The sequence below is a fragment of the Myxine glutinosa genome, chromosome 8 (genome assembly GCF_964187855.1).
Source record: "Myxine glutinosa chromosome 8, kmMyxGlut1.1, whole genome shotgun sequence".
Lineage (NCBI taxonomy): Eukaryota > Metazoa > Chordata > Myxini > Myxiniformes > Myxinidae > Myxine > Myxine glutinosa.
In genome coordinates, this window is record NC_136268.1 from 88,252,137 (window position 1) to 88,264,515 (window position 12,379).

The 12,379-nt window shown below is 44.8% G+C and overlaps 1 protein-coding gene across 1 annotated transcript in view; it reads left to right on the top strand.

Moving 5' to 3' along the window:
- Positions 1–12,379, top strand: part of LOC137417218 (protein transport protein Sec24A-like) — an 87,754-nt gene that overhangs the window by 28,932 nt on the left and 46,443 nt on the right. Inside the window, exons 6-7 of the mRNA XM_078783467.1 lie at positions 2,407–2,525; positions 2,810–2,865. Of these exons, the coding sequence (XP_078639593.1) occupies positions 2,407–2,525; positions 2,810–2,865 (175 nt within the window). The remainder of the gene's footprint in view (positions 1–2,406; positions 2,526–2,809; positions 2,866–12,379) is intronic.

A 12,379-nucleotide genomic window follows, 5' to 3' on the forward strand; every position in this document is an offset into this window, starting at 1 on the left:
ATCCCATCTCGTCTTCAGTTGTCATACCCTTCCTCCCGTCCATGGTACACGGAATCTTGTGGTGAGGCTGTTGCCCAGAAACAACTTGCCTTCGTCTCCTGGAAAGCAAATCCAACGGAAGGAAATCTCATTTCCTTTCACAAAGCCCGAAACAAGTGTGTGTCCACCCTCAGGAGAGCCAGGAAACAATATCTCTCCGTTCTCAAGACCAAATTCTCTTATCTGTCTCCCTCTTCCAAATCCTGGTGGCGTCTGGTCAAATCTGTTTCTGGTGTTTGTTCCCCCTCCATCCCCTCCCTTACCTCAAATGGCTACACAGCTGACTCCGCACGTGAAAAAGCTGAATGCCTCAACTCTGTGTTTGCCTCTAAATCTTGTGTCCCAAACCCATCCCTCTTTGTACCTACCGTACCCAGTCGTACCCAGCTGCTCCTGGACTCCGTGTCCTTTCCTCCTGACAATGGAAAAGTTTCTGTCAACCCTCGACTCTGATTCTGCAACTGGACCTGACCACATCAGCCCACGGGTCCTAAAATCCTGTTCTTCCGCTCTTTAACTCCCTCTCTCTGTACTCTTCACCCTCTCATTTGCTCAAGGTCAACTGCCATCTGCTTGGAAATCAGCCAACATCACCGCTTTGCACAAAAAAGGTGCAAAAACAGATCCTAGCAACTACAGACCAATCAGCCTTCTCCCAATTATCAGCAAAGTCATGGAATCCATCATTGCTTCAGATATGAAATCTTTCCTCTTCTCCAATGGCTTGATCTCTGATCATCAATTTGGTTTCAGACCAGGTCACTCTACTCTGGACATGCTGCTTCTGCTGTCTCAACAATGGATGGAGGTCCTCAATGCCAAACAGGAAATTAGAGCTTTCTCCCTCGACATATCACGTGCCTTCGATACGGTCTGGCACCCCGCTCTGCTCACCAAACTCTCCTCCTTTGGTATCCATGGAAATCTCCACGCATGGCTGGCGGACTTCCTCTCTAGTCGTAGTCAACGTGTGGCCCTGAATGGGTTTCTCTCATCTCCTCTTCCTGTTCAGGCTGGAGTTCCCCAAGGCAGTGTTCTGTGCCCTGTGCTTTTTCTGGTCTTCATCAATGATCTCTCTGACTCTCTTGAAAATCCTCTCTATCTCTTTGCTGATGACTCCACTCTCTGCCGCTCCATTCCTCATCCCTCACATCGGCAGTCTGCAGCCTCCTCACTCTCTGCAGACCTGGACAAAATCACAGACTGGGCAAACAAGTGGAACATGTCTTTCAATCCTGACAAATCTCACACTCTTACGATGTCTCTCCGGAAAGACCGACTGGACAACCCTCCCATCTACTTTCTGAATAATCCTCTCCAAGAAGTTCTGTCACTCAGGCTTTTGGGTCTCACTATCTGCCATGATCTTTCCTGGGAAAACCACATTTCCAAGCTGGCCTCCAAAGCCAGTCGCCGACTGGGCATCCTCCGTCGTGCGAAGTCCTTCCTTGGCACACCTGAGCTCCTCACCACATACAAGGCTTTCATCCGCAGCTCATTGGAGTACTGCTCTCCCCTCTTGGCTGGTGCTCCTGCCTCACACCTAGCTCGTCTTCACACTGTTGAAACCAAAGCGTTCAGAATCATTGGAATCTCCCGCGATGACGCCATCTCCGAGGGCCTTTCACCTACTCACCGCAGGCAGGTTGGTGGTCTTTCCGTCTTCTACCGACTCCTCTCCGGCCTTGCTCCCCCAGCTCTCTCTGGGCTCTGTCCCCCAAATATTCCTACAGGTCGCACAAGATCTGCCTGCAACCCTCTTATGGTTAAACTGCCAAAATCAAGACTCTCTGCTCACCTTCACTCCTTCATTCCTCTTTTCTCCCGCCTCTGGAACAAACTCCCTCACTCTCTTCAATTCCACTCCGCCCTCCAGGTCTTTAAAACGGCTGTTCACCACCATCTCTTATCTTCCCCAATCCAAAACCTTGATCTTTTCTACCCCCGCTAATTTCACCCCAAATCCACTTTTTTGAGGTGACTTTTGACTTCTTTCCTGGAAGTCCTTGGTGTCCTTGCATTTTATACCTATCCTGCCTCCCCCCAGGCCCTCTCCCTCCCGCACATCTCCCGATGTCCCTGCTCTCAAGTGTTGTGTTTGTGTGCTTCCTCCCCTTCTCTCCCCATCTTGTCGACCGCTCCCCTTTTTATATACTTTGTTTGCTTGTTTGTTTGATTTGTTTGTTTGATAAATGTTAGGCTCTTTCATGAGCCTCGACTCTGTATACAAAAAAAAAACAAAAAAAAAAACAGCAGTCCATGTTATAAAATGTTTACTAGCTATTACTAAATTTTGTTTATCAATTATGACTCGTTGTACAAAGTGGGTGACATATTGTGGATTCTTGTTGTGCTTCTGGGGAGCAGTTTGCCAGGGGACAGTCGAACACGGGTTGGAATCATGACATACGATGGCTCTTTGCACTTTTATAACCTCCAGGAAGGACTAACACGGCCGCAAATGCTGGTGGTTACAGACACCGAAGGTATTTTTGCCAACACTATGCAAATTCGTTACAAATGTCGATGCAACTTATTCATGTTTATTTTACTTGAAGATGAATTTGTACTTTATATTAATTCTGTTTTCTACTTCTTTCTGGGAGACTAATTGCTATTTGGTTTGCTTGGACTTTAACTTATTTAAATCTTTGTGCAAATTTACTATTGCTGCCAAATGAAAAGTTTAAGGCACGTCAGCAAATGTGGAGATGCATTCTCGTTACGATTCATATTCACTTGAGTATTGCTTACAAACTTGTTCTTGCAGACGTATTTGTACCGTGTCCTGAAGGTTTACTGCCCAATTTTCAGGAGAGTAAAGAGGTAAGGACAGCTTGGCTTGCATGTTTCAGAATCAGTCATACTGTGGTTAAGTGTTATTTCTTTCTATGCCAAGTTGACCTAAGTGAGGGATACACAATGGGAGAGTGTGGTAGTTCCTGTCGACACCTGGCAGCGTCACTGGAAATTGTATTGCCAGAAAAGTGTAACACTGTTTGTACATTGAAGATCCATGTGGCTGTTAGCCCTGGGCCATCAACAATGGGTGACGCATGAAATATGTAACGATAAAAAAATAAATCTGACCCACAGTTTAAGCCCCAGTAGGTGGGAACTTAGGTTTGCAGACGTCAAAACAATATATTTTTTAACTCAAAAATTTGATATTGGGCCCATTCCTGGTGGAACTTTTTGTCACCTTTCAACTTTGTTTTAGGTGGGAAGCGTGGGGATTTGCGATGGCGTGTCGTCGACTTCGCTCTGATATATTTTTCTGTTGCTACGAGAAGTATTACAATTCATAAAGTACATAATTTTGTATACTCCCATGTCCTCATGCTTTATTCTAAAGAGTTCCTGCTGTTGTACCAATGGAACGGCAACATTAAAGTTCCAGCTCCTGCTTCTTCCTCTTCCCTCCATGAAAGACGGTCTTTTAAAACAGGCATTTTAATGATGAAATGGACACAATTTTTTGTTCTAATAAATGGATGTATTGGCTTTCCAAAGATGCCATTTTATTATTCGACAACAGGAAAACTCCTTAAAATAAAGCATGACAAACACACACACACGCACACGCACACACACACACACACACACACACACACACACGCACACACACACACACACACACACACACCTCATCCATTTATAGTAGATTAAATTCGCGTGGATACCTTGTTCAGGCTGTTCTTTCTATAGGACGGCATCAGTGATGCGTCTATTAATTAATTACGTACGATTCAAATGTACCTTTTAACTCTTTAGACTGCTGAGATCCCTTAGACCTTGGAAGACCCTTTAACACTTGAGACCCAAAAGACCCAGATGACCCAAAAGTCCCCGAGGACCCAAAAGACACAAAAGTCCCCAAGGAGAGGGAAAATTATGTTATTTTAAAAAAAAGAAAAAAATTATGCCAGACACCCTCAGTATGCCACTGGTGAGCACGTCTATAAAGTTTGTACTGCAACATTTGTAAATCAGTAGTAGAACATCATCTACTCAAATATTATAATAATTATTCAGATGGTGTATTTCTGAGCTGGGCCTCTCTCAATGGCAATAACTGGAGTTTTACTTGGTGCAGCATCCTGTGTTATTTGTTTCTCCTGTTCATTTATACAGTTAAATATTTACAGATACTCTCTGAGAGCGTGTTCTCTCGTACTCAACCGACGCCATCGTAGTTTGGCATGGCCATGCCCTTCCCCACTCTTACTCGGTCAACCCTGAACCTCGCATGCGCATGCGCAGATAAGAAAGCATGTCACGTGTACAGTGTGTTTGACTAACGTCTTTATGATGATTTATAGTGACTGTATTTTTGTCTGGTGAGAATCTACTCAAGTATTACCGAGGTCTTCTGATTTCTCAGAACCAGGATTTGGGATTGTTATGTGATGGCAATACTGTTAGCTACTCTCCAAACCAACATCATCCCTTTCTTGTTTAGGACCTTTTTTAGACTGTAGTTTGTCATCCTTACATTGCCGTTTTAATTTAGCATAAATTTTTTTATTCACTTGTTTATAATGGGTTTTCTACATTCTGCACTGAACAGTGAACACACACACACACACACACACACACACACACACACACACACACACACACACACACACACACACACACACACACACACACACACACACACACAGCCTCCTTTTTGTAATATATGACAAATGAAATATATACCACAAAGAATAAGAGAACATGGCTTGGTTATGTTGTGTCATTTCTTAAACAGCATGACCTTGGCCTCTCCATCTTCCATGTCACTCCAAATTGGGCTCAGGTGCATCCAATTTCTTCTGATCATCCTTGGGATATCTACAGCTTAATTGAAGTTCACCTGTGGCCAATTCAATTGACTGGACATTTAGAAAGAAGCACACCTTTCTATATAAGGTCCCACAGTTGACAGTGCATGTCAGAGCAGAGTTTCTACTAAGAAGTCCAAGGAACTGTCTGTAAAACTCTTGCGGTAGATTTATGAAGAGGCATAGATCTGGGGAAGGATATTAAACAATTTGTAGAGTGTTGAAGGTTCCCAAGAGCACAGTGAGATCCATAATGATAGGAAATGGAAGGAATATGGAACTAACCAGACTCTTCCCTGAGCTGGCCATTCAACAAAACTGATCAACCGGGCAAGAAGGATCTTGCTCAGGGAAGTGACCAAAAACCCAAAGACCACTCTGAAGGAACTGCAGAGTTCCTTGGGTGAGATGGACGAACCTGCTGGAAAGACACCAGTCTCTGCAGCACTTCACAAATCCCAGGCTTTATGGGAGCGTGGCAGAACTGAATCCACTGCTGAGAAAAAGGCACTTGACAGCACACCTGGAGTTTGCAATAAAAGCACGTGAAAGATGCTGAGAGCATGAGGCAAAATATTATGTGATCTGATGAGATGAAAATTGAACTCTTTGGCCTGAATGCAAAGCACTACGTGTGGTGGAAACTGAACACAGCTCATCACCCATCTAACACCGTTCCTACCGTGAATCGTGGTTGTGGCAGCATCATGCTATGGGGATGCTTTACAGCCACAGGGACTGGAAGACTTGTAAGAATAGATGGAACAATGAATGGAGCCAAATGTATGAAATTGCTGAGGAGAACCTGCTTCGGAATGCAAAAGACCTTGGACTGCAGCGACGATTTACATTACAACAGAACAATGACCCCAAGCATACAGCCAAAGCAACACTGGAATGGCATCAGAACAAGAACGTGAAAGTCCTTGAGTGGCCCGGCCAAAGCCCAGACCTGAATCGCATTGAGAATCTGTGGATATATTTGAAGATTGCTGTTCACCGTCGCTCCCCATTCAGCTTGGCAGAGCTTGACTAAATCTGCAAGGAAGAATGGGAGAAACTCTCCAAATCCAGATTTGCAAGGCTGATACAGACATATCCAATAACGCTTGATAGTCCGGCAGATATGTGAAGAATTGTGGTAGAATTGTGCCTTTGATGATACAAGCATGAAACTTGGCACACAGTTAGGGCATACCCTTACAGTGAAATTTGGATGTAGGGGCATTCCAGATTTCTCCTTGGCCCAAAATGGCGGCCATTTTACAAAATGGCGGCTAAGAAGGACATATTTACCTATTATTTCAGACTTGTCATTTGTGCTGCTATTGAAACACAATGTAATGAGCATATTATAAATTGTCATGTACATGCTATGCAATACCTTCATACTGGGTTCAAAATTGGAATCTACGGTGGCCTATAAGGGGCAGAACAAATGGTTTACCATTGCAATAGACAGGACTGGTCTAGCGGTTTAATTATTTAACTTTGCATGACTATCTGATTTCTCCTGGGTGTAATTTTGGTTCAATACCTTTATATGAACAACTTTGATGTAGCTTTATGAACTTTCCTATCATAGACTAGGTGACTATAAGGAACAATGCAAGGCTAGTGAAAAGTTACGAAAGCGAATTACTATATTTATGATAATAATGTATGTATTTCTTTTTCAGATGATAACTCGACTGCACTGCACCTTCGCTCATTGACTGTAGTAGCTACCTAGATTTGGTTCCCAATTTGTATATTGATTGGATGGTGGTGGTGGATAATGCTTAATTGACAATGGCCAACAAAAATTTCAAGCTATTAGACCCCCAAAGCCCTAGTACATCTGGAACAAACATGCCTTATCTGACAGATTGGGAGAAGTGTGTGTTATGTCAGGAGGTCACCGATGAGGCCCTTGCCTGTCCAGCTGATTCCAAGCGAACCACAGGGTCCGGATACCAAACTCTTGCAGATTATCTCCTCACCTTCAGCCAGATGGGCTGCCTGCCAAAATCTCTAGAACTGTCCCGCCTGGACGATGGTGAAGGTATCCAGTCAACCTTCCAGAGCCACAAGGCTAAGTGGCATGATTCATGCAGACTGAAATACAACAAAACTGAACTGCATCGGGCACAAAAAAGAGAAACGTCTAGTGAAGAAACCGCAAGTGTCTCAAGAAAGTACACCCGTCACAGAGTACATGTAGACCACACACAGCCACAGCCTGAAAAGTGTTTCTTTTGTGACAAACCAGCGGGTACTAATTCTCTGCGAAAAGCTTCCACCTTCGACCTCGATAAACATGTCAGGACAGCTGCCCTGAAACTAGGAGATCAGGCACTTCTTGCTAAACTGAGTGCAGGTGACCTTATAGCACAAGATGCACAGTACCACGTGAAGTGTCTGGTGTCACTTTATAACAAAGCAAGGGCCACAAGCACAACACTGAATGAACAAGATGATATCAATCACGGTATAGCACTTGGAGAGCTAGTACAGGTAACTGATTATTGTGTTTGAACTGTGGACAGTTATATGTGTACCTAAATAACCAAGACTTGTTAACTTGTGTGGACTTGTTTGTTCTTAATTGTGTTCATTATCTTGCATTTTGACAGGTGGCTGGAGCAGATGGAGAAGACAGTGCTATCTGACACACCACTTAAGGGAGACGAGACAGTATCATGGGCTGGATACCATGCCAGCAAGCAGTCTATTCCAGAAGAACCAGAGTGTAGTGTGGCCTTAACTTCATTGCTGCCTCTCTTCTATGACCAGGCAAAATCTGTGGCAATGATTCGTCACTCCATGGATGTCATCAAGAAAGCAATCGATATTCTGAATCCAGGTCAGATCCCTGTAATCACACTTGATCAGCCACTGTACACACTTGCCAAACAGATCCAATGGAGATGGCCAGAAACACACGGAGAAGATCACTTCGTCATGGTCTTTGGTGGACTCCATATTGAGATGGCAGCATGGAAAACCCTCGGTGACCTTCTGGATAGCAGTGGGTGGACAGGCGTTCTGATGCTTGCAGGGGTTGCTACAAGTGGTACTGCTGATTCCTTCCTGAAAGTGACCCATGTGACACGTACACGACGAGCACACCAAGTCACAGCCAGTACTCTCTATCTTCTCCTGAAGGAAGCCTACAGCCAGTACACCAGTGGACTAGATGAGGGACAGGATACGATACCACTAGATGACTGGTGCGGTGAACAAGCCAATGCAAGTCCACAGTTTCAGTTCTGGTTCCTAATTATGCAGCTAGAACTGGCAGTCCTGATCTATGTGAGATCCGTCCGTGAAGGAAACTTCCAACTGTACACTGATGCTCTGACCAAGCTTGTACCATGGTTCTTCACCTTGGGACATACAAACTATGCCAGGTGGATCCCAGTTCACTTGCGCGACATGGTGACACTTGCAACAAAGCATCCAACTGTATACGCACAGTTTCTGGCAGGAAACTTCACCATGAAGAAGACTACACGTGCATTCTCTGCCATAGCCTTAGACCAGGCACACGAGCAAAATAATGCATTGGTGAAAGGTGATGGAGGGGCTGTAGGTCTTACGGAGAATGCTGCAGCTTTGCGCCGATGGATGGTGTCTGGTCCAGAGATGGCCAAACTGATCTATAAGTTCGAGGCCACAACAGAAAAAAGAATTAGGAAAACTGAACTAAAACACCATGAACAGACAAAGCACATGCAGGTAGCCTTTGCTCGAGATGTGAGAGCACTCACCCGTGTCATAGGAGAGATGGGGAACCCATTCTGTGACGACAGCAAAGATCTCTTGGTGCTAGACAGCAGAGACCTGGCAGACCCAGCAGTCATCAACACCCTTTACCAGATCGAGAAGCTGGGAAAAGAACAGTATGACACATATGTGAACGAGAGGCTTGTACATCAGACAAAGCCTATCACTGACCCAATAAAAAGAAACAATCTCCCTCTCTTCAGCCGACCCCCAGTCAGAGAGAAGTCAAGAACAGAGTTGAAGGTGGTATCTCTGAAGAATGACTGCGTTCTGTTCTCCAGGCTGTTTATTGCATCCCAGACACGGAATGGAGATCTTGATGAATTCTTTGCACATGAAAACCAAGCTTGTCCCCCTGCATTGTCACAAATGGGCAAAATCCGGCTTGGAACCAAGTCTGATCTGGTTGGGTGCTTAGAAGATCTGATCACCTCACGGGAAAATGATGATGTAAGCCCCCCTGTTGAAGTCATGATCCTGGATGGAGCAGCCATCGTGAACATGCTGGCACCTCGTAATGCGAAGACCTTCTCTGAGTATGCATCACTAGTATTCTTGCCATACATCACATCTCAGATACAAAATAAGAGCAGGGTTGATATTATCTGGGATGAATATTTCCCAGACAGTTTGAAAGCCGACACCAGGAAGACGAGGGGTAAAGGCACCAGGAGACGAGTTGAGCCATCTAGTTCCATCCCTCGAAACTGGCAGGCCTTCCTTCGCATAGACGAGAACAAGGTGGAGTTGTTTGACTTTATAGCAACGAGGATAGCAAACATTGAGACTGACAAGCAAATCGTCACCACAAACCACAAAGAAGTTTTTTGTACACAGCCACGAGATGTTACTGGTCTTTCCCCGTGTAGTCACGAGGAGGCAGATATAAGGATACTACTCCATGTCCAAGATGCAGTCAGACAGGGCTATACCAAGGTGTCAATCCGCACAGTGGACACAGATGTTTTGATCCTTGCAGTGGCAGCAACTGGATATCTTGACATCGATGAACTCTGGGTTGCTTTTGGCACAGGGAAGAATTTCAGGCACTTGGCAGCTCACAAGATGGCTGTGGCACTGGGACCAAACAAGTGCCGAGGGTTGCCATTCTTCCACGCCTTCACTGGGTGTGACACCGTGTCCTGCTTCGGCGGAAGGGGGAAGAAAACAGCATGGGAAACATGGAAAGCCTATGATGAGGTCACCTCAGCTTTCTGCGCACTGGCTGCCACACCAACCATTTCAACTGCAAATGACAACATGGATCCACTGGAGCGTTTTGTTGTTCTGCTCTACGATCGAACAAGCAGCCAGGAACATGTTAACGATGCCCGCAAGCATCTCTTCACCCAGACTGGTAGATCAATAGAGGCTATCCCACCAACGCAAGAAGCCCTCAGACAACACATCAAGAGAGCTGCCTACCAAGCCGGCTTTTGTTGGGGCCAGATGATGATTTGCGCACCTGAGCTCCCATCGCCAAGTGAATGGGGTTGGAAACAGAGTAATAACGGCTGGGGGATATATTGGACAACCCTCACAGAGGCAACTGAGGCATGCCGACAATTGATTAGATGTGGATGCAAGAAGGGTTGCAGGAAACAGTGCAAGTGTGTTAAGGCCGCACTCCAGTGCTCAGCTCTGTGTCACTGTGCAGGGGAGTGCACACGATAGTATACAGGAGGAATAACACACCTGTTACATATACACAAACATGTGGAAGACTGTTTTGTAGACTGTTTTATAGTGAAAGTCACTTCCACAGCGTTAATGTGGCATTTTCACTTCATTTCCATTGTGTTTCTGGAGTTTGCTCAAAATAGCTCAAAAAGTAATTATTTTTGTAAAGAATAAGGACCAAATAAATGTTATGTGAGTTTGTTGACATTTAATTATGATCTTACAACCTGTTTACGTGAAAAAAACATCATAGGTGTGCTTGAGCAATAAGTAAATCTAGTTTTATAGACATCGGTACTGTGTATCTTATTATCCGTAAACGGCCATTTTTAAAATGGCCGCCATTTTGTCCCTAGGAAAAGATTTGAATGCCCCTATATCCAAAAATCTTCCTAGTAGTATGCTCTATCAGTGTTCAAAATTTCATGCTTGTATCACCAAAAGCACAATTTTTTCACATATCTGCTGGGCTATGAATGGATGTTCATCCGAGGTTATCAGACCCCTAGTTTGCTTTGACTAGACTCCACCTTCTAGTTTTTTGACAAATGGGATAACATATCGCTTGTTCCCCTCCCCCACCCCCACTTTTTTGCTTGAATATAACATAAAATGCATTGATCTGTCCAATCCACACAGACCCGGATGCAGGATGTTCCCCAAATGCATCAAATTATGTAAGTCAATATTAACGTTCCCCAGATATGTTATCTCTTAAATCAATACGGCACTGGTGAGCAGTATTTAATTAAGTTGTTATCTCTTATTTATTGTCGGCTTATGCATGTACTGGATTTCATTAGTTGGAGTAAGCATGTACTGCATGGTGTGCATGCGCCAAAAATGTATCACTTGCACGTGAGTACTGATACGGACAGACATTTATACTGCAGTGCTGTGTTGATTCAAGTTTTCTTCTAAGTGAGCATCGTTGCTCGCCCGTAGCAGAATTTTCAGGTAAGAAATGTTTATTCAGTTATTGTTGCATCGGAGAGGAATGTGTAATTAGAGTGCCAAGGGTCCTCAAAATGCGGACCGCGGCCCATATTAAAACCGCAGTCATCATCAGTCCGGACCGTGAGCTGATCCTAATCCCCCTTCAAAAGGGCTCTGGTATTCATCCATTCAGACAAACTTGATAAATGACAAGCACCGGAATGGATGAATGCTGAAGGTTATTATCGTTTAGATTTATATCTATTTAGCAAGGGACTAATCTCCCTTGAGAACTTTGTCAAATTTCCACCGGTTATTTTGCTGTGTACGTGTTATTGTGTGTTTCTGGTTGGTGTTGGTTTGTGGTTCGTGCAAACTTGTGTGTAATTAATCGTTTTCTGGGTCGTACCTCGTGCGCGGCCTGGTGACTTGGGGCTTCCCTCCCCCCGTCGGTGTTTTTTCGGTTTGGGTTATTTCCTTCGCTGTATTGCTTGTTTATTTTATTTTGTTTTCTCCCCCTCACCTCACCTCCCTAGACAAATAATTCTATATTGATTGTTTCTCTCCTCCCGGACACCTGCTTGTTCGCTCTCCTCCTCGTCTCGGCTTGTGCACCGCCCCCTGTATCTCGTTTTTCTTCCGCCTCTGCTCCTTCTTTCTCAAATCCACGTTCTCGCTTGGAGACTTTTCCCGGATTGTTTTTCATGGTTTTCATGGTTCTGTTTGGATATTGTTGGAATATGTTTAAACCGCAGCCGTGATGCTGACCACCCCCCCCCCCCCCCCCCCCCCAGAATTTCCATGTTTTAAACGTTTCTCAGTGTGTACCCTGGTCAGAATAGGTACACCGTATCCCTGCGTGTCGTAAGAGACGACTAAGAGGGTTGGCGTCAGGAAGGGCATCCGGCCATAAAAACATTGCCTCAAAAAGAGAACCATGACAATCACAAGTACATATGGGCAGGGTGCAGCCCGAAGTGGAGATCGGTTTCTGAGGTTTGGGACATGGAATGTGGGGACAATGACAGGGAGATCAGGAGAAGTGGTGGAAGTATTGGTCAGAAGAAGAGTGGACATATGTTGTGTGCAAGAGACGAGATGGAAGGGAAGTGGTGTGAGAATGGTGA